The sequence below is a fragment of the Xenopus tropicalis genome, chromosome 2 (assembly GCF_000004195.4).
Source record: "Xenopus tropicalis strain Nigerian chromosome 2, UCB_Xtro_10.0, whole genome shotgun sequence".
NCBI classification, from domain to species: Eukaryota; Metazoa; Chordata; class Amphibia; order Anura; family Pipidae; genus Xenopus; species Xenopus tropicalis.
The window spans coordinates 137,059,329-137,082,785 of record NC_030678.2 but is presented as its reverse complement, the minus strand read 5'-3'; the positions used below and the strand labels follow the sequence as shown (position 1 = coordinate 137,082,785).

Below are 23,457 nucleotides of genomic sequence, written 5' to 3'. Positions count from 1 at the left end.
GCAGAAAGCATTACTATACCTGAGTAAAGAACCCTAGAAGCTTTCTTAAGCTTGTTTAAGATAGCAGCTGATATTTTAAGTAGCTTCCTGCTGCAATTCTAGCTGTTGTAGCTCAGGTCACACATTCCTACAGGTGGGGGGGGGTGAGTTTTATAAATTCTTACGGGAGGGGGGAGCAGGAGAAAGGAGAGAACTGGGCAGACTCTGGCCCAGGGAATGAATGTTTACAAAAAAGGATACAAGAAATCTTGTGTTTCTTTTCAGCTTTACTGCAAGTTCTTATGACTGTATTTACATAGACCTTTCTGATAAAGTTTTCTTTGTTTTTACCTTTCCTTCTCGTTTAAAGGCAATTTATGGCTCTTCTGTATTTTATTGAAATGTTATTTGAAGGGGAGATACTTGGGTTGCAAACCGGCCAGTATTTTACCAGCCTTGGCAGTAATAATGATGCTTGATGCCAATGTTTTTAATAGCAAAGAAAGCTACAAACATAGAAAGGCCAGTATTTTTTTTCCAGAAAAAGTGGAAAACCTTGCAGATACTGACTTCTTTCATACATGCCAGCACCTACTTAAAAGGGACCTGTCACCATTTCTGTGAGAGGAAGGTTGTATTCAATTTTAATTTTTAGTATTAAGTATTTATGTAATGGTCTTATGATTAATCTGATGTAACTCTGACTTAGCGCACTTTTTTTTTCTTTTCTTGTCACTCAGCACAGTCTGGTGAGGGGCTTCCCTCCAGCAACTTTAGCTCCCAGCAGAGCATGAATTACATTCAACTTAAATGGGCCCTTGCTAAGTAGTGGAGAAAAGTATTGTAGCGAGACTGGGTGTTAGTGGTTCTTAAACATGAACAGGTAGTTTATTGATCATCAAACTCAGAATAATTATGCTGATTATGTAATATTTCAATAGTAGAACAGACAACAATGCAGAAGTAGCTTGATCACTACTTAGGATCTCAAATGAGATACAACATCAAAAGAGGGTATGGTCTCACCCACAAGTTGAACCCTTTAGTTGTGGACAGAAGCAGTCAGTGACGGTGATAATCTACATGAGAGAGATCAACGACTATCTGAGCAGTGACCCATGAAGTCACTTAGGCTATGAAAATTTTGCGTGCTCTGGATTTTACAGCCCCCAAGTTCACAGCTCTGCCTAAATATATTTTGAATTCCCAGTTACACCGCTGGACAATCTACTGTTGAGAGAGTGACAGTTTTAAATCAATCATCTGTAGTTACATTTTCATGTAGAGTTACTAGAGTAAATGGGTTAAAGTGGTTATTTGGGAAGGGTCTTAACACAACAGGACATATACAAATATGTAGGTTTAATTTTTGCTCAATACAAACAACCGAACACATTTCAAGATGTTTTTCATACTGCATATCACATTTAAATGGTAATATTTTAAACAACTCATTTCCAGTAACAACAGTGGTTTTTTAGTTGTGTTCTAGGCCTTTGAAAGTCTAATGTTGCAGATCTCTGCATCAATCTAAATGATTGCTGCGGATTTACACTGTACTATTGCTGCATCACAGTGGCATATTCAGCTCTGTGATGCTTTTAGTGCTGAGCCAGTAAGTTATAGATCACAGGAATGAATTCAACTTCAGGATGTCAATATCTGTGTTTTTGGATCAACAAGCTACAATTTGAGGAGGTTAGAGACTATATATAGTGACTCAATATATTAGCTTCAAGGTGCCCTTAAACCATTGCTGAAAGCAGAGCTCTAAAATATACACCAAATAATGCTTGTTATTTTGACATTTTTAAGGAAGGTTAAAAACTTTAAAAAGAACTTTAAAAAAAAAAAATCAGTTTATATGATATGTGTCCATATCACAGGCATGTATAAAGAGATACTTCTACTGGGAAGTTTCTTTGTAGCAATGAAAAGTGCCTATTCGTTGCTATTCTAAGTACAGGTATAGGATCAATTATCCAGAAAACTTGGGACTTGGGGTTTTCTGGATTAAAGAACTTTTTTGTATTTTTGATCGTCATTATTTAAGTCTGCTAAAAATCATTTAAACATTAAGGGGACCATTTACTAATGATCAGATTTTTCCGGTTTTAATTTTTCAGTTCTAAAAGTCGGTGAAAAAAAAGTCATGACTTTTTTGAGATTCACTATGTGACAAAACTGCAACAAATCCAAATCCAACAATATACCATCTAAGACTTGTCAAGATCATGTAGAATTAATGGCGGATTTTCCATCTGCCACTGACTTCTACATGATCTCGGTAAGTTTTAGCTGGCGAATTATCGGATTTGGATTTTTAGCCATTTTGAAACATAGGGGCACATTTACTAATCCACGAATGTCCGAAAGCGTTTTTTCAGAATGATCGGTATTTTTGCGATTTTTTCGTCGCCGTCGCAATGTTTTCGTATTTTGCACGATTTTTCCGTTGCGGTTACGACTTTATTGTATATTTTTCGTGACTTTTTTGCCGCCGTCGCGAAAAATTCGGATTGGTTTTTCCGTCGTTTACAATTGCTCTATATGAAAAAATCGCGACGGCGATGAAAAAGTCGTGCAAAATACGAAAAAGTCGCGACGGTGATGAAAAAGTCACGCAAAATCCGATACAATCGCAACGACGACGACAAAAAATCGCTAAATTTTCATTTCCAATCCAATTTTTCCCATTTGGGATTCGGATTCAAGGATTAGTAAATGTGCCCCATAGTAAATCTGAAAAAAAATTGAGACTGCTAGCTAGGCTTGCAGTTTTGTTTTTTATTTAAGCATAATGAATTGTCCTTATTTTTGAAGACCCTGTGTTTATGTAGTTCCTTTGGTTGACCATAATCTAACTGCCTAATGGCATGAACTGATAAATATGGTAAAGGCAACAAAATGGATTTTTTTTCTCAGATAAGAAATCTGTCATGGATATTTACAGCATGGCCTTGATGCAGATAATTTCTGGGGTGAATTTTTCTCAGGACTGTTTAGCAATGTTTGATCTAAAGTTAAGATCTAAACAAATTGCTAGCTCTTTAGTACGTTTTAGGCAGCCATTCAGCAAATCATTCATGAAAAATGTAGATGCTTTTTACTTACTAAATGCAGGCAATGCAGTATTTATGGGGCAGAAGCAGGTCTTTGTTTTGGAGTGCAAAGGATTGTGGCTACTCGTGAGTATAGTTTTCACACTTTGCACTCTACCCTGCACTTTAAGTTAAGGCTAACGTTTTATGATTTGTAGTCTGTACATATTCCCATGTATAAATTGACAGTGGTTGCTTCGCTCCATAAAAGTGGTACAAGCTATCTTTTAATTGGACAGAATTGTGCCAAATATTTTAGAAGTCTGTCTGGTGTCATTCTGGTGTTAGGCATATGAGTGACATCTGTGAGTGATTCTTTAAGTGCAAGTGTGTTGCTCCTATTGACGCAGGGTGCAAAAAGAACCCTAGATCTACCATCTGGTCAGAAGGTGGCAGAAGCTACAGGGTTCCCCTACATCAGTAGACACAGTAATGCCTGATTTAGAATGGAAGGCAGGAAGGACTCAGCGGCGATGAGAAAAACTAAAATATTAAAAAAAGGAAACATGTTGGTGACTTTTTGATTTATATTTTCCTTCAGCTTTAATGTAGGACATTATGCAGTACAGTCTACTGACCATAGATAGCTTAACCATTTATTACTGGTCTAAAATTTGTCCACACTTCTGCAATTACGGAGCAAGGAATGGCAAGATTGCTGAAAATAACCAACCTAAATAGCAGTGCAGTGCCATTTTATTTGGTATCGCCATTATATTTCTTCACCCTTAATTGATTCATTTCCTGTGGCTCTATTATAATATTTTGCCACTCGTAATAATTTGTATTATGGTTCATAGGTTTCTTGGTGATCTCCTATCATTGTAAAACCCCACATTTCTCTATTATTAGTTCCACTCTATTGTCTGGAAGTTATCCAGCAACATAGAGGTGTCCTGCCAAAAGTTTCATGTCCTTAAGTCTTATGAGAGCCAAAGAAGTTTAAAAATAGATAGCTTGGAAAAATTTACTACACTCGGGGCCCTGTGAAAATGTCATTTGCTCCCAGACATCTACTCCAGAGAAAAGGAAGCTGGTTAACTTGTTCTCTATATACTTTATATACTGCAACTATTGTCTGAAAGTTTGCAACTTCCATCCCCTAAGGTGGCTTGGTCTGTTTTTCAAGTCAGATTCTACCTTGGAACTATGCACTGCCTTACCTGCTGACGAGGGGCCTTCCCCATCTTGAAACAGCATTGCTGATTGCTTGTCTGCTGGGGGATTAACCAGGTTTAGCACAATAAGGGGCTGAATTAATAATACCTACGCGCTTGAGAAGTTACTGAACCACAATTGTGTTTCAGAACTCACTTGTTGTGTCTGATTACCTCAGCTTGCTGCCTATTGTTTTTTCTTCCCCTAAGTGGGTTTTCAAAAGAAATAAAATCTCTGGGCCTAAAACCTTCCATACTTTTTATTTTTTTGAAAAACCCAATCAGGGAAAAGGAAAAAAATGATAGGCAGCAAGTAGAGGTAGTTCTGGAACCCATGCATGAGTTCAGTAACCAATTAATATTTATTGGTTAATAAATCAGCCCCTAAGTCATCATGGCTCCCAAGCATCAGAGTTTTAGGACAATGTAAAACATAGTGCTTTGTTGCCTGCTTTAGATTGGCTTTCCCACAGGCAACACAAATACCCTTTTTATTCAGAATGGTGATCGCTGCATATAGAACACTTAATTGTGGACACATACCTTTGCTTCTGAATTAAAGCGTATTTGCAAATCCGTTGTTGTCTGCGAGAGAGATGAGCTCCCATGGGTGAAAAATGGGTGAAATTGCCCTTACAATGCTAAAAACAAAAAGCTGCTACCTGCAGAAAAAAAAAATCTATTAATTGAATTCATGTTGGACAAGGGGGTGTACTGGTCCTTACATAAATCAACTGAAAAAAGCAAAATTATTTAAGAAATTTCAAATTAAACACAGAATTTTTGATAAATTAATGGTGCACAGTGAGCACTACGTGCCAGATGCACCACCAGCATCTGATTCATCTTTTATCTGCTTCAAAGTTTATTTTAGTTCATATTAGAATACCTCAAAATGGGCATTTACCACCATGAATAGTATTCCAGTTACGCTACAGGGTGCGATCCTGTCATTTCTGACAAGCTGGTCATTTCCAAATCTATATGACGGCACCTGAGCTCTCCCAGTTTAGCCTGTCCGGGACAGAATGAAAGGCATATCAGTGACAAATACACTGGTAATTTTAGTGCTTGATGTATTTGTGTTCATTGGAAAAGCAAAACCAACCAAATCGGGGAGGCCGCAAATACACAGAAAAAAATCAAAATCTGCAGCAACTATTATCAGATGTATTTTTCCACAAAATTTTGTTAGAGGAAACAGATGTTATACAATTGTTTTTTGGGTTTCTTTGTGGTTGTTACTCATACTTCTATGAAATTTTCATTTACCCTACATTTCAGGATTTAAAATCTAAATTCAGTATTTGTACTAAAACTTAGGGGCAAATTTAGTAAAACTCCATAATTTCTCATTTTTTTATTTTAAAATTCGACTAAATCCTTTTCCTGAATGTCTAATATTTACTAAAAAAAAAAGTTGCAAGTGAAAGTCGTAAAAAACCCGACTTTTTCAAATTGTTGCTGTGAAAATCTTTATCGAATTGTTGCTGTCAAAAAATTCGAGTTTTCGGACAAAACCCAACAAAATCTCTAGTGTGTCGAGACAAAAGAACTTCATGCAAAAATTTGTTTCAAGTTTACATAAAAAAATTGATGGTTAGTAAATGGGCCCCTAAAATCAAGCAGTAATGTGATTATGCTTCTGTGAATGTCATTTATATCATGACAAGTCTATTGCATGATATAATAATATAATATATAATTGTGTTATTTTTCTACTATTATAAGATGGAAATGGCACTTGCAGTGTCTGTAAACTCCCTCCCTCAGGAGATGTATGATGGATCCCACATTTATGTATGTCCTCCTATTGTGATGCTAATATCCAGGCACATTCTCAGCCCAGGACATCATTCTCTCCACTACAGGGACATTATCTAAGATATTTCTGGCAGCCATGGGCTAAGTAGCTAAAATCAGATGGCTAGTATGACACATGTTTATGGGCAGATGGTCCTGCCAATCAAAAGTGCAGCTCCCTTCCTGCTCCACAGAAAAACATAACTGTGTAGCATGGTGCCCAATTCCCCTTCCAGCTGTTATTAAAAGAGCAAGACCCCCTTTTGGGTTTCAGAATGCTTAAAATATAAACAACGAGAAAGAGAATGCAATATTGTGAATAAGCAGTACCTGGAAAAGGATAATCAGGATTGTGAGTGACTGAAGCAGGAAGAGAGTGAAAGAGCAGGAACATAAACAGTGGGAGTAGGATTGTGAGTGAGCTGAAGGAAGGGAGAAAGCAGGATCTTGAGTGAGCTGGAGCAGAAATAGAGAGCAGGATTGTGAGTGAGCTGGAGCAGGAATATATAGCAGTGTTGTGAGTGAGCTGAAGAAGGAATAGAGAGCAGGGTTGTGAGTGAGCAGAAGAAGGAATAGAGAGCAGGATTGTGAGTGAGCTGGAGCAGGAATAGAGAGCAGGATTGTGAGTGAGCTGGAGCAGGAATATATAGCAGGATTGTGAGTGAGCTGAAGAAGGAATAGAGAGCAGGGTTGTGAGTGAGCAGAAGAAGGAATAGAGAGCAGGATTGTGAGTGAGCTGGAGCAGGAATAGAGAGCAGGATTATGAGTGAGCTGGAGCAGGAATAGACAGCAGGATTGTGAGTGAGCTGGAGCAGGAATAGACAGCAGGATTGTGAGTGAGCTGGAGCAGGAATAGACAGCAGGATTGTGAGTGAGCTGGAGCAGGAATAGACAGCAGGATTGTGAGTGAGCTGGAGCAGGAATAGACAGCAGGATTTGTGAGTAAGCTGGAGCAGGAATAGACAGCAGGATTGTGAGTGAGCTGAAGACAGAATAGAGAGCAGGATTGTGAGTGAGCTGAAGAAGGAATAGAGAGCAGGATTGTGAGTGAGCTGGAGCAGGAATAGAGAGCACGATTATGAGTGAGCTGAAGAAGGAATAGAGGGCAGGATTGTGAGTGAGCTGGAGCAGGAATAGAGAGCAGGATTATGAGTGAGCTGGAGCAGGAATAGAGAGCAGGATTATGAGTGAGCTGGAGCAAGAATAGACAGCAGGATTGTGAGTGAGCTGGAGCAGGAATAGACAGCAGGATTGTGAGTGAGCTGGAGCAGGAATAGACAGCAGGATTGTGAGTGAGCTGGAGCAGGAATAAAGAGAAGGATTGTGAGTGAGCTAGTGCAGAAAGGGAGAGAGCTAACTGCCCATTGGAATGACAAGCATGAGATTGTATTAGATGTGACCTCTGGCTATCAGCAAAATGTTGCTATGTAAGCTTACATATAACAACTATAAGCAAACTTTATTTCAGAGATATGACAAAGTTGCACAAACTAGATACAGTTGTACAGCACTGAAACATTTACTTGAGTGCAATGCACAGTTCCGAGCATACAACCAGCAGAGCCATCAGATCACTGCAAGATGAGTTGGGCTTAGGTATCTCACACTTAATGATGCAGAGAACCTGCATCATTAAAGTGATACTGACATGAAAAAATGACTTTTCAAATTATGAATCTACTTAAAAAGTTACCTATAGGTTATGTTTATCTTTTTTCACTGTTAGGGCTGGTTTTGTATGTAATTGTTACTTGAAGTTGCCAACCTGACTGTCCCTTCTTGGCCTTCAGTTACAGCTCCTAATGCAAACGGCCTACTGCTGCACAAATATGGCAGCCCCCTCATAGAGGAACATGGGGGATCAGATAAGGAATGTAAAATCATCAGCAAATACTTGTATGGCAAAATTATAAAGCTCATGCAAAGACAATGTTATGATAGATGTAAAAAAGGTTTCATTTCTGGTGTCAGAAACTCTTTAAAGCATTTTGTAGTATAAGAACTGACATCACCAAATGGCAAAGCCCCCACCTAATTTCTAGCTAGCAGTATGGCACAAATGTTCTGTAAGTGGGTATTCATGCCATAGAAGATAGTTTGACTCTCTGTTGTCTCTGTTACTTTCTATAAATTAAAAAAGAGACCACACAACACTTGCAGTTAGATCAGGGGACTTACCTCATTTATTGGGCCAGTGCAACACTATTCTATTTTTGTTAAATAAAGAAACTGTAAACTACTTTGGATGTCTCTTTCCACCTGCTCCCTCCCATCCCACCTCCCTGCACTCTCTAGAGTTCTGAAGCAAGAGGGGGCTTGTCACTATGTGAATGCTGCACTCTGCCTGATCAACACTTTACTCCTTAGTCTCTGTGTCCTCACTTTGTCATGTTTGTATGACAGCAGTGGACAAGGCTTGGGGTTGATTTAGTAAATGATATTCCTTGCCTGGGGGTCATTAGAAGAGAAACGGTGCACAGTTTCTTTCTAGTTCATCACCCACGGGAGAGACTGCAGAATGCCTGCGGAACTGGGTGCTCCCCTCTGCTTCTCCTGCCTGTTACTGCTCGCTGTGCTCAGGATCCATGCCTTCAATCTGGATGTCACCAACACACTGACCAAGGATGGGGAAAAGGACAGCTTATTTGGCTTCTCAGTGGCCCTTCACAGACAACTAAATCCTGACCCTGTGAGCTGGTGAGTGATTTTGCTATGATGTAGAGTTCCTAGGGGCAGACCCTGCTATATCTGTATATGTGGAGTACAAAAGAATGCAGAATAGATGTTCTCTGAATTACTTTTTAGAATGTTTTTCTTTATTAACAGCATCCCCAGTGCAGCTTGTACTATAGAGTGACATCCCTAAATCACACAATAGAGTTAGTTTTATCAGAAGCCACATAACTTGCCTGTATATTTTTAGAATGCGGCATCAGAGCTAACCAGTGAGCCCCAGTGTTCCCATCTCAGGGTAATTTATATGGTTTAATATTTCATCATACCAAAGCTGGCCTTACATACCGAGATTTGGTTGGGCAGTTTGGCCAAGTTTGAGTATAGTGTGCAGCTAGCTGGGCATTAATACCAGATTGGGAATCAGTTTTGATAGACCATCCTGTAATCTTCTGTGACTTCTTTCTGGCCCATAATATATGTACTACTAAAGCTTAGCACTGCACAGCTTTCTAAGTGCAAGTAATCACGTTTATTGAATCAGTAATTTTCTACGATAAGTATGATGTGTGCTGTTCATCTTTATATTAACCTTAGTGCAATTGTGCCTGGTCAGTCTGTTTGAATAAATTAAGCACAACTGTGCCAATTGACACAGGGGAACCCTGTGTAGCTCCATGGTTCCTGCTGTAGCCAGAATTGATTTGTGCAGTGGAGTTGCACCTAAAGTACAGGTATTTTCATCGCAACTATAATTAAACTGGAATTATAGTAAAAATGCTGCATTCTAGGTAAAATACAAGGCGATAATGTATTCAGAATGGCACACTGCATTTGCGGTCATAAATGACCCTTATGGTCCATGCCACCTGTGAGCTTTCATGGGCCATGCTGTAAGGGACAGGCACAAATGACAGAATGACATCATTAGGATTCTTTCATGTTTTCCTGCTCTGCATTTTTGTCACCAGTAAAAGCTAAATATAAGCATAGCCATGCTGTTGCCCAAAATATCCTTCTTCTAAAGCCACCCACATATAATTTACTGTTGTCCTGTATTCCCTCCTGTTTGTATCTGAATTTTTGAAGAGATATTACATGATTTTTATAGATTTGATGCAATGTGTTTCTGAGACTTTAATAGAGATGATTTCTAGCTTTTTGTATTCATATTGTTTTTGTATGTAAACACCTAGGAAATTAGTGATTAGTATTTATAATTTGATGGGTGATTATTTTATATTACAACAGTTTCTGTTAAAAAATCAAGCAATATAAATTGGTCTTAAATGTGGGTATAATTTCTTCTTAGAATCTGTCAGGATTAAGATGGCATACATGGAGATATGCTGTTACTCAATTGTGTAAATTGTATTCAGTACATATACATATAGATATTTGTGAAAAAAAGGTTCACCTGTTGGCTTCATTCCAGTCCTATGAGTACAGATTTTTACTGTGGTGTTCATTTGTATTGGACTGTACCCAGGCAAGTTTTTACTTGGATATAGGGGCGTATTTAGGTCCAGTGACCTAAAGTGGGTGAATTTTTCTGGTTTGAGCTCTAATGTCACATTTTGATAAATCATTATCTGTCCCAAAGTGTTAATGGACAGATTTATCAAAGTGTGAGTTTAGAGCTTAATACATTAAAACTCACCCATGTTCTATTCATTCCTAATAGATTTTTAGAAGCTTATTTATCAGATGGGGAGTTCTAACTTTCACCCATTGATAAATACATTGCTAAAAATCCCATAGGAATGAAAAGCACGTGGAAGATTTTATGTATTAAGCTTTAAACTCATATTTTGTGAGTTTGCCCCTTTGTGTCTGTAATCACATGAAAATTACAGCACTGGTGATTTTAGTCTGACTTTCCCTAAAAAACAAGAATTCCACACTCCATTCTTCATTCCCATCATTTCTTGGGTGCACTATTATTTGATTACATATACCTGTTGCCTGTCTTGTCCTGTCCTGACCTCTGGATTATACTCATGTCTCATGTCACCTTGCTATTCAGACTCAGGTATGGAATCCGTTATCCAAAAAGTTTTAAATTACAGGAAGGCCATCTCCCATAGACTCCATTTTAATCAAATAATTCAAAGTTTAAAAAATGATTTCCTCTTTCTCTGTAATAATAAGACAGTAACTTGTTCTTGATTCAAACAAAGCTACATGAATCCATATTTAATTAATATTTAAATTATTTTTTGTAGACTTAGGTATGGACATTCAAATTATGGAAAGACGCTTTATCCAGAAAACCCCAGGTCCCAAGCATTCTGGATAACAGGTCCCATACCTGTACTGAGTCCTTACATTTTGCTTCAGATAGCTCACGCTAGCCTGATAGATATGTATAAATGCAGTTGCTCACCTTTCATGTGAACAGCATATCTTTTTTTGACAAATGATGATCCTGCAACCCCAATTTATCATATAACTAACAATACAGTATTCATAATATAGAAAATCTCTGTTAAAAACCCACTGCTCACAGTTATATACTTTTACTTCAGTAGTTTCACTTGGCTATGGAAGCAGTAAACAGTGAAAAAGTGGTTGCTGTTATATACTATATATGGTGAGGAATGACAAGTGCCCCTTTGGCATAGCAGTCATATTCTCTGGTGGCGCTACTGCTGTGTTACATTAAACTGTATGAATGGAATGCATCAGTATATAAGCATCATTATACATAAAAAAAATCTCAGATTCCCAAAGGAAACTCTTTTGCACAATGTGGATATAATGTTATTTTTATGAATGCAGAACAAGCAAAGTTACTTTGAACAGTTATCTTGGTTTCCATGTTCTTTATTGGCCCTATCTACGGTATTTCATGTCAGTTTGTCCTGCTGCCATTGCATTTTTCCACCCTGAGATTCGTGCTAGCTGGTACAGCATCACATTCTAAAATTCTTTATCTGAATTATGTGAGTGTTTTGAATACTCTACATTTAGCATGTGATTAAAAGGCCTGTTTGCAACAGAATTATCTGTTATAGTAACAGTTTAATTATTTAAGGAGAGCTTAATGCAAAGAACATTTAGCAAATACTTCCACCGTGAGCATTCACTTAATAATGATTTTTAAAAGAGGCCCTGGGCTCGATTCCACATGCAAGAGACCTCTCAGATTAGAAGCTTCATGCTCAGGGTACCCTCCATCTCCCTCAGTCATGGAATTATGCTGGGATCTGGAGGTACAAAGGAGTATCTCCGAGTCAATAAGTTTGCCCAGGAGCAGTAAGCCATAGCAACCAATCAGCAGGTAGCATTTACTGGTGACCCGTTTAAAAGCAAACATCTTATTGGTTGCTATGGGTTACTGCTCCTGGGCAAACTTATTGACTTTCATTACATATGTTAATAAAACGTGGCTCTAAATATTGACCTTCGGGCCTTTCAAATGCTCTCTGTGCAGTTAATTTCTGTGTATCTTGTCTCATGGTCAGGTTAGCACATTTTGTTATCATTTAGTGCTGTTCACCTATAGCAGTCGGCCAAAACCTTGAACTAAGCCTTGAGATGAAGCTTATATTAAATGTACTTTTTTGCAATAGTTGCTCTTTAAAAATACCAGGCAGAATAGTAAGTTACCAGACTGAAATTAATGAAGGTCAGGACTGGAGAGAGCAGCATAGTTGTTTTAGACTGGGAAAAGAGCAGCAGTGCAAAAATCCTGGCAGGATCAGAATGGCTTCCACAAATCAATAATCTTGTGTGCTAACATCCTTGTTCTTGGCTGTATCCTGGCTTTTATATGTCCCTTACACGTTTTGTTTTGCTTCTCTGCATTCCATCAGCACCCCCCCAAATCTTTACAGTAAACCTTCCCTAATTAGCCTTTAATGCTACACAGACAAACACAATGAAACAATGCAGGTGCAGATAGGGAGTGTCAGGCACAGGAGTGAATTTTTCATCATTTTAATTAAAATAAGTGAAATAATTTCCAGAAGCATTCTTCTGGGGGAGCGGCAGCAACACTCCCAGGCCTGAGTCAGGCAACTCTTTGTGACTGTATTATTCTTGGAATGTGATATTCTTGTAGGCAATAGATGGAGAGCAATTTAAAAACTATTTCTCTGTGTAAGGTGCTTGAACTTTATTGCTCACAGTTAAAAGTGGAAATTAGTGACTGACTGTGAGTTCCATTACCCTTATGATGGAATAATACAGAAAGAGGGGTATGAACCGATAGGTTAGGAGTATATATGCAGATACAGAGAACCTGTTTTTAAACTTCTGCCAGTTTTTTTTAATGAGGTCACTGTTCTGTGTGTTTGATACCCATGATATAAAGCTATTCCCCCTTGTTTTTTGTAGTGTGTGCAGTGTACATTGTACAGTACAATCGGTGGGACTGAGCAGGTATGCAATCCTCAATATACATGCAAAACTGTTTCACAAATAGTTCCCAAACTACAGTCTGATGGCCAGTTAGGGTATTTTATATGGAGAATTCCTATTTGCACTTGTAGATTCATCTGACAGTTCAGCTTGAAGGTTAATTTATGATGAGATTTAGGGAGAACCCCTATTTTCTGTCCTTGAGGTTCTTGCAACTACAGCTGAATGACTAATAGGCCATTATTTTCTTATATGTAACCATGTTATATGCTAAGGCAGTCTAAGGGGGGCTTGAACTAAAAAAGTTCAACAACCACTTGCTTATAATGACCAGTGATTTTATGTAGGTATGTAAAGTACAGTGTGTATGCTATACAGTGTGTGGTACATAGTGGCTGGCAAGTGGGTCTGGCATAACTGCTGCTATGAACTACAATTCCCACAATTTCCCACCAACAGCTGAATGTTGTTAATAGTACCAGGTGTTAGAGTTCTGTGTTGTGGGTGAAATGTTAGTGAAATGTGAGCTATGGGATGCATTGTTAGGGGGCATAGGGGTTCTCATGTTGCACTCATGGCTAATTTGCTGTCTACGCAATAAACTTTTGAGGCACTTTGTGGCTAGCGGGAATGAAATATTTTGTATTTGCAAAACTATGGAAATATGATGGTGCTGGGTGAATTTTGAGCTTTTGAACCTTTCAGCATACTATTAGATATATATATACACATATATAGGCAGGGCAATGCCATTTGGGTTGTACTGATAACAACCATGATGCGATTCACTTTTGCAATAGTGCATAGCAAAACTTTGACTGTTAAAAAATCTAAGCACATTACCCAAGTGCAATTTTCCATGTGCTGTATTTCTTAGGGTTTTGAGCATTTAAACATAAAATGGCTTTTCCGACTACCATCCTGCAATGAAATGCACCTTGTGAGACAAATAAACTATGGCCAAATTGTGGGCAGCTTAACACTGCCTTTGCTTAGGCACAGTACTGACTGCTCACATCACGAGTGACAATAAGATATATCTTCTGCGCAAATCATGTTGCTATCTGCCAGATACAGGTAAACCCCAGCCTTAGAGCAAAAGGTACCCAAACAGTCTAAATCAGTTCCAGTACCCTGCCTTTCTCTCGAGCACCTACGTATTTGCAGTTGTACCAGTAAGTATTGTATGAGATGATAAATACTGACACCAATAGACTCCATAATTATTTATGGAGGAGAATGTTTATCTCTTTCCACAGAGAAATACCTAATCTCCTTTAAAAAAAGAAAACTGGCATATATAATTGCCTCATTAATTGATCAAATGTTATCCTTTTTTCTCTGCTGGTTCACTTAGAATGTTCCTCCAACCAAAATTTGTTTTCTCATAATTAAATAAAATGTAAATTTAGGCAACTTTGCAGTGTACATTAATTTTAAAAATTGTTTTTTTTTTGTAAATGCATTTGCCATTTAAAGTAGTATTTCTTTCTCCATTTATTAATGGCTCTGGCTTTCGAAACAGTGATGAAGAATCCTGCTCTCCTCCAAACATGGCTTTAATTACCACAATAAAGTGCATGCTTCTTTAGGGCTCTGACACACGGGGAGATTAGTCGCCCGCGACAAATATCCCTGTTCGCGGGCGACTAATCTCCCCGAGTTGCCATCAGTTGCTATCCCACCGGTGACAATGTAAGTCGCCGGTGGGATGACACACGCGGCGGCGCGATTTCGGCAAATCGCCGAAAATGCCTCGTGAGGCGACTTCGGCGATTTGCCGAAATCGCATGCGCAGAGTGTGCCATCCCACCGGCGACTTACATTGTCGCCGGTGGGATGGCAATTCGGGGAGATTAGTGTTAATCAGCAAGATTCTGCTACACTTTATCTAGTCACAAACAATGCTACAAATAATAGAAAAGGGCAAACAAATACTGTTTGATAGCAACTGCATTTACAAACTTTACAACCATTGAAGATGTTCAATTAATGTATATTGTAAAGTTGCTTAAAAGTAAATTTCATTTTATTTTATAGAACAAAAAATAGAAATTGGGCGAGTTCCCCTTCCACACAGCAAAAAAGTGCTTATAATGGTCTAATCCAGATACAGCAAAAGGCTCCATCAGATCGGGAACTCCATCCTTCATGCATTGCTGGAGCTTTTCTGGGTGCAAATACAAGGCACTAAACAGCAGAGACATTGCAGATAAATATTCCCTTAAACACAGCCCTGTAAAGAAATCTTGACTAATGCCTTATTTACGTGTCCCCTACAGCTAATTTACGTTCATTCTTTAATCAGCATGTTTATTAATATAGGTGTAAGGCTTTTGTCATACAGAGTATTTTTAACTGATCATGTGGCCCTCCCCCACCAAAAATACCAACGTTTCTGTTTTTGTTCCAAAACCATCTGTCACTGCCAGCATTTGTCAAATCTTGTCACATTTGTGACAATTGCAAGGTGAGAGTGTAGGAAGCTGGGGTACAAGGGAGCTCTATGTGTTTTCACCTGTGTTTAAGTTGTGTTTCACCTGCATTTGGTGCTTTCCTGCACCTCAGGTAGTACAAAGTCATCTAAAAGGAGGGTCTGCATTTATTCCTTAGTTCCCCTGTTGTAGAACACATGAAAGATCCACTGCAGGGGAGCACAGGCAGAAACATCTGTGTATAAGAGCCCTTCAAAAAGTAGAGCTCCAGAAGCTCATTGTGTCCATGGGAGCAAGTCTGGACTGGAAGGCGCAAACAGCCCCCACCAGCCCACTGAATAGCGACTGTCTATGGCATTTTACAGCTGCCCCTCTGGCATTTGCCAGAACCCACAGATTACCAGTCTGGGCTGCTTGCGAGCTCCTGCTTGAGGTTGTGGAATGACAGGCAAGTAAGGGATATGCAAAGAGATGCGCATGTGTGTTCACCCACCAAACTCTGTTTTTAGTTCAGGAGTTTGTAGCTAGTACATCAGAAATTAAGACATTTTTCACTTAATTAAAAATTTTGAACTCTGAACTGTTACAATTTGCTTTATTAGTTGATACATTGTAGAAACTCAGGGCTTATTCTGAGCAGGGCCAAAGATAAGAAATGTATCGACTAAAAAGACAGATTAGAACAGTATACAGGGTGGGTGACTCCCCTTCCCAGAGCTGTTCCTGGGAGACATAAGAAGATGGAAAATGAAATGAAACTACAATATTAGAAAAACTGTCAAAAATAAAAATAGAAAGCAATTGCAACCATTTCTGATGTCCTATTCCAACTGAACTGGAAATGTTTTGGAAGGCAAACATGCCCTTTACACTTAGAAGCGCTTCTTCAAAGTATTGTACACTGTAGAATTCTGCTGCTCGGAAGGCAGATTGTTGATGTGCAGCATATTTGGTTAACTGAAATTGGGTCATCATTGACATTTGCAAGGCTTTGGGAATGTTATTGTTGTGTTCAGCACTCGTATCCAACGGATTCCATTTTATCTGATGTCTGGACAAAAAATTAATAATTCATGATTCTAAAATTAAAAAGAGATCAATAGATTCATCTCTATGCCATCTGCACTCTGCATTCTCTCTTTTGGACTAAATTTGTGATTAAGGATCTAATAGGCCTTGAGAAGAGGAGGGTTTCTGTGCTGCCCCAACAGAAGGTTGAAAAGTACCCTTCTTGTTGTGCCAACTCCAATGCCTCCAGACAGTGGATTAAGTATGATATTACTGTACATTCCAGTAATGATTAAATATCATTTAAAAAGCATCCCTGTTTGTCCCTTATCCATGCCATGGTCTTTCTTTGTATTATTAAAGAGCTGACTTATTAAGGTGCCCATACACTATAACAGTGCTGTCCAACTTCTGTGGTGCAGAGGGCCGGAATTTCTCTAGCATACATAGTGGAGGGCCGCTAATGGAAGCCAGTTTGACCACTCCCCTTTTTAAACCACACCCACTTTACACCACACCCACTTTACACCACACCCATGTTATCACAAGAGCTTTTAAGACTATGCCCACATTAACGGTGGTAGTGCAGCATAAACCCAAATGGCTGGTGCTCACTGTGGGGATATCACCCCATTCATATGTGAAAAAATTATATTATGTCATATTAAGACATACCCTTAAATCTATATGCCTCCTACTCCCCTGTAGATAGCACAGCAACCCCCAGCATATAATTACACACCTTAGGGACCAGTTAATGGCTATATCCAACTGCTAACAAATCCCCAGAACAAACCCCTGCCAGGTTCACCTCCCACAGACAGCATAGGGCAGGCAGAGTATGGCACACACAGGTAGCATAGGGCAGGCAGAGTTTGGCACACACAGGCAGCATAGGGCAGGCAGAGTATGGCACACACAGGCAGTACTCTTCCTGCCCTACGCTGCCTGTGTGTGCCATACTCTGCCTCCCCTCTGTTGCCAGTGTGTGTCATACTCTGCCTGCCCTACACCACCTGTGTGTGCCATACTCTCCCTGCCGTACCCCTCCTGCCCTATGATGCTGTGTGTGCCATACTCTGCCTGCCCTGTGCTGTCTGTGTGTGCCATACTCTGCCTGCCTGCCTGCATGTGCCATACACACAGGCAGTATAGGGCAGGTAGTACACACAATTGTGTACACACAATACACACAATGCTGGCACTGCTCCTACAGAGGTGTGAACAGGTAAACAATGTGGGTGATTGCAGCCTGAGTCTGAGGTGTGCACACTGCAGGGGGTGAACAATGCAGAAACTAAAAGGTGTGAACAGTACAGGGGATTACATATTTAAGCAATACAGGGGGATTACAGCCTGAATCTGAGGTGAGAACCATGCAAGGGGACAGTTAAACTCAGTACTGATACCATTTGAAGCTTACACAAAGGTAAACCATCAAAGCAGCCAGACAGGTGGAGGGCCACACAGAGGGGGGTCGCCAGTTGGACAGCACTGCACTATAAGATCCGCTCGCTTGGCGATGTCACCAAGTGAGCGGATCTTCACCCGATATCCCCACCTACGGGTGGGCGATATCGGGTAGAAAGTAACTTAAAAAAAAAATAATCCGATCGCTTGGCCCTGGGTCCAAACGATCGGTTTACATTTGTGGTTATGGGGCAGTCGGTTCGGGGACCGCATCAACGAGCCGATGCGGTCCCCGATCCGACCGGATCTGGCCAATTTCGGGCCAGATATCAGTCGGCCAGGCCGCTCTGTTCTGCCCATACACGGGCCGATTAGCTGCCGAATCGGTCCAAGGGACCGATATCGGCAGCTATAGTCGGCCGTGTATGGGGACCTTTAGAGAATCTTTCTTTTTATCCTGACCTAGAACTAGTAGATGATCCCACCCAAGTCCTGAATCCTTCCTAAATCCGTACCTATGGGAAGGATCCAGATGTTCTATTGTAAGTAAAATACAGCATGTTAAGAGTTAAATCAAATCAGAAAATAATTTAACAGTGAATTATATCAGAGTGGCAATTATGAAATGATTCTGTATTTTATACAGTTTCCATTAATACACTTTTCAGATGATTTTGTGGGGTTTAAAATATTATCTTACAGTATGCGTCCTACAAATTTCTATAGTAGGCTGAGTGTTTGGTAGACTGCAATTTTATATGGTCTTTATTTAATAATAGAAGTAACACAAAGTAACAAATGGATTGCCTACAAGTGAAGAAATACAGTTAGGATAAAATATACAATGCTTAGTTTAGCGCCAGTGACCATATTGGCCAGTGTGCTTCTATCTGATATAGCAGGCCCCAGAGAAGAGAAGAGCAAGCTGCATCAGTACCCCACTCCTGAGCTTTGGGTGGGCAGGGAAGGTGAGCTCTCCTCCCTTTATCCGCAGGCTAAGAATCTGCCCCGAGTGGCACTAGCCATGGATTACTGCCTGCAGCATGCCACACAGGGGAACACTACACTATAAAAGACCTTTTTGTTGCACTACAGTGTTACTTCAATGGGCACAGTTTTTGCTTGAATAATCTCTCAAAATACTCTACCCCTGGCATAAAATACACCTGCGCCTTTATTTTGACTCCTCCTTTTTTTGCGGCTGCTGGAATAAACTCAGTCTCAATCATATAAAAATCACAGAGAGTTCACATTCATTTCATAACTCATGTAGTTCTCCAAATAGCCTGACTTCAGTATGTCAACAAAACAGCTTTCAGACTTCATTTTGCCTTATTGCACAGCTGTTAGATTGTGTGAATTTTCGCAGATGTGCACATATTGTCTGTTCCACCAAAGCAATATCATCTGTTTCTGCCCATAGCACAGATATAAGTAAGGTAAATATTGAAAAATGCCCAAGTTAATGAAAGTTCTTCCCCATTTTGCATGTTGCGTCCTTGTCTCCCTTTACAAACAATACTTGAGGGTGTGTAATTATGAGGCTGGCAGTAGGAGGAATTTAGGGAATCTGTGGCATTGCCTCGGGATCCAAACATTCGTACAGATTGGGGGGGGGGGGGGCAGAGATGGTTTGAGAATAATGCTTTTGTTATATGGGACACCCACCCTGAATATGAATCCAGCTGCAGCATGTTGCAAAAGGCAAATGTGTGAACATGAAAGGCTTGCTGTTGTTTTTCATATTCAAAAAAGGGCTATATTAATTAACATGCAAAAATATATTTTCTGGACAATTGCTCACATGCATACAATTCTGCAGTCTGGGGTAGTGTGACTAATACAAAAAAATCTATGTTGCTGGACTGCAGCTCCCAGCATGCTTTTATCCTTGATAATATGTTTTGTTAATTTGTAGACCAAAAACAAGTAAAGTGTTGCTGACCCCTTGCACGTAACTTTTTCATGTTAGAGTGGGGTGAGGAGGGGCCACATTGTTAATGCAGAGAGCATTGTGGTATTCTCAAATGTTGGGCCAAATTTCAATTAAGTGCCACTGTTTGAACAGAGGAAGGAATTTGAATTGATCAAAATTTCTCCTTGTAGAACCAGGATATGGGATATGATCAGTTTAGGAAGACCCTTCACAGCTTGTACAAGATACTGTAACCAGCCCAGTGGTTCAAGTTCAGTTATTATTTTATTTAAACTTACAGGCCTGGTAGATATTGCTGCTGGGACAGACAGTGGGCCTGCACAGTTCTTTTAGCCTCCCAACCCCTAATCCCTGTCTGCTCCTCTCTGGGGTCCACTAGGCAGGGAGATAAATACTCAGCACCCTCCTTGTTTGGTAAAGCTCCTCACTGAGTTATTTGGAGAGAATTCCAGTTTATTTTTACCCTTCCCTCTATCTTTGAACATCTCCTTGCCCCTTTCTTTTGTGGACTGATCTATTAACCATTTAACTGCCTGTATCACATGTTATATTAGAGCTTTTATAAAAAGAAGAAATAGAAAGAAGAAAAGAAAGAAAGAAAAAAAGGGAAGCTCTACCAACACCAAATATGTATATTACTTATACACTACTTATATTGTAGTGTCACCCACTGTGACCTACAGCACTTACATTTGCCCATTTGTGTCTGTTAGTTACCCTCCCATATAGATTGTAAGCTCTACGGGGCAGGGACCTCCTTCATCTTGTGTTTCTGACTCTTATTGCAACTGTACCTTGTATTTATTTGTATTTATTTGTATTTATTGTTGTACAGGTATCGGACCCCTTATCCGGAAACCCATTATCCAGAAAGCTCCGAATTACGGAAAGCCCGTCACCCATAGACTCCATTTTAATCAAATAATTCAGAATTTTAAAACTGATTTCCTTTTTCTATGTAGAAATAAAACAGTACCTTGTAACTGATCCAAACTAAGATAGAAATAATCCTTATTGGATGCAAAACATTCCTATTGGGTTTAATTAATGTTTTATTGATTTGTTAATAGACATAAGGTATGGAGATCCAAATTACAGAAAGATCCCTTATCCGGAATGCCCTTGGTCCCGAGCATTCTGGATAATGGGTCCTATACCTGTACTTTGTATTTATCCATTATCTTTAACCCCCTGTTTGTATTAATGTATTCTACTGTACAGCGCTGCGTACATAAGTAGCTCTTTATAAATAAAGATATACATACATACATATACAAGAATGAAAATGGCAGCAAACTTATACTTCATCCTTTTCTTTACAATAAGACATTACATAAAATGATCAATAAAACTAATTGTTTAGTTTTTAATTCACAAACAATAGAAATGGTAAATCAATACCTTATAATTTCCCATCGATAAATAAATTTAGCTTTAGAATAGATATTTCTAGGGAAAAAAAACTCTTTGTTATATTATTCATACAAGACTAGGCCTATTTGTTTGTTTGCCTGATTTAGCCACCATGTTGGTGGGACTATGTAGATTGATCATACATATATGGTCCGCATACAATGGGATTTTAAAGCTAGCATGACTGATTTCTAATTGGGCTACAAACAAATATTGATTTGGTTGACTGTCATTTTGGTCCAACAAATGTGGAAGTGGTTGCAGATGGGGATACCCATGTTAGGTCTGGCAGCATACAAGCAAAGTCTAGGTAAGAGGCCAAGGGTCAAAATATTGGGAACAAGGGCAAGGTAGAAACAGACTTCCATGATTTCAGGAACACACGAATTTAGGATATTAGGAACTAGACTAACTTACAAAATGCAGGGGCAGGGGCTCAACCCAAAGGAGCAGCTGTCAGTAAATTCAGGGTCTAGACAAGGGTATCCTTCAGAACTGGGGCAAGCGGGACATCCCAGGCAACCCGTCTGGCAGCTTAGCCAGGAGCAGGCAGTGGGGAACGAGGGCCCCGACAAGAGGTAAGCAGACAGAAGTAGTATGTGCCCAGCGCCCCCCACCATTGCTCCCTAGGCACTTGCCTTTTCCTGCCTATCCCTAGTTTCGGCCCTGATATCTCTTATGCTAAGCATGAAAAATTACAGAATGGCTGGCCATCACCCATAAAGTAATAAAACATTTTTATAAACGATTTCCATTTTCTTCTTCAACAATAGAATGGTACCTTGTACTTGATGGCAACCAAGCAGCATGGATCCATATTGGTGACAAAAGAATCCTATAGGGTTTATATTATGTTTAGATGATTTTTAGCAGACTTAAGGTATGGTGAGTCAAATGCAGCAAGACCCCTTATTTGCAAAACCCCAGGTTCCATACATTCCTGATAATAAATCCCATATGTATGTAGGGCCGGGCTGGTATTACAAATTTACCGGCAGTGTACTTGCTTATATGGAAAATGCCAGGTCTGGAGCATTCTGGATATCAGGTTCTATACCTGTATATATATTTGCAGGAGCACTGACTCAGTTCTTCTTGAAAGTTCTGAATGTGGATGCTTTTGTGACTGAGATGCTCATCTGAACTCCCTTCAGTCCCACCCTCCTCCTGCTGCCCCCCTCCTTGCTCGGCTTGAGCTCAGCACTGTACAATCAGCATTATGCTGACAATGGGCAGACCCTCAAGTCCCCTTGGCAGCAAATTTCCTCTCTGAGGCTTCAATTTAATTCCCTTAAGCAGATGTTGCTCTCCACCTGTGCTGGAAATTTGACTCTGCTGCTCCCTAAGAGCATTTATCTTGTGGTACCCTGAGCCTCCAGTATAATGAAAGCCTTTGCGCCGTAGTGTCACACTTCAGATGAGTCCACTGAGCTTTGCGTTGCCACAAAACATGTTTGAGTGCAATGCACGGATCTGAGCTGACAGCTGGAGCTAGATCGCTGCAGGGTGAGCATCAGACACAAGCATAGCCCTGGGATCACTGCAGCACTATCTCACTCTGATTAGGAGAAACTGCATCACCACAGCATGAGATGTTCCCGTCTGTAGTATGAGGTCACAGACTGAGCCCAAGCAGGGGAATGATGTCACTGAATGGTCTCCCCCCCATTTCTGACTGGCACTGTGACACCCATGCCCTGTAAGTGGGTATTGATGCCATAGAAGAAAGTGACTCAGCTGCTGTGGTCTCTGTTTCTATCCACCCCACCTCCCTGCACTCTCTGTAGCCCTGGAGCAAGGGGGGCTTGTCACTGTGTGAATACTGCACTCTGCCTGGTCACCACCTCACTCATCTCTGTGTCCTCACTTTCCCATGTTTGCATGATAGCAGGCAAGGCTTGGGGCTGATCTAGTGAATGACCTTGCACAGGGCTCATTAGAAGGGAAGCCCAGCACTGTTTCCCTCTAGCTCTCCACCCACAGGAGAGACTGCAGAATGCCTGCAGCACCGGGAGCTCCCCTCTGCCTCTCCTGCCTGTTACTGCTCGCTGTGCTCAGGATCCATGCCTTCAATCTGGATGTCACCAACACACTGACCAAGGATGGGGAAAAGGACAGCTTATTTGGCTTCTCAGTGGCCCTTCACAGACAACTGAATCCTGACCCTGTGAGCTGGT

The 23,457-nt window shown here is 40.1% G+C and overlaps 1 protein-coding gene across 6 annotated transcripts in view; it reads left to right on the top strand.

Moving 5' to 3' along the window:
- The first annotated feature begins 8,351 nt into the window (after positions 1 to 8,351).
- itga7 (integrin subunit alpha 7) overlaps positions 8,352 to 23,457 on the top strand; it is an 81,629-nt gene continuing 66,523 nt past the window's right edge. For 3 of the 6 annotated variants that reach the window (XM_004911867.4, XM_012957794.3, XM_012957795.3), the window contains exon 1: positions 22,670 to 23,455. In XM_004911867.4, coding sequence (XP_004911924.2) covers positions 23,277 to 23,455 — 179 coding nt within the window. In that variant the 5' untranslated portion in view covers positions 22,670 to 23,276. Of the gene's footprint in view, positions 8,738 to 22,668; positions 23,456 to 23,457 lie in introns of those variants that run through there. The other 3 variants (XM_031897160.1, XM_004911865.4, XM_012957793.3) reach the window with 2 other exon arrangements.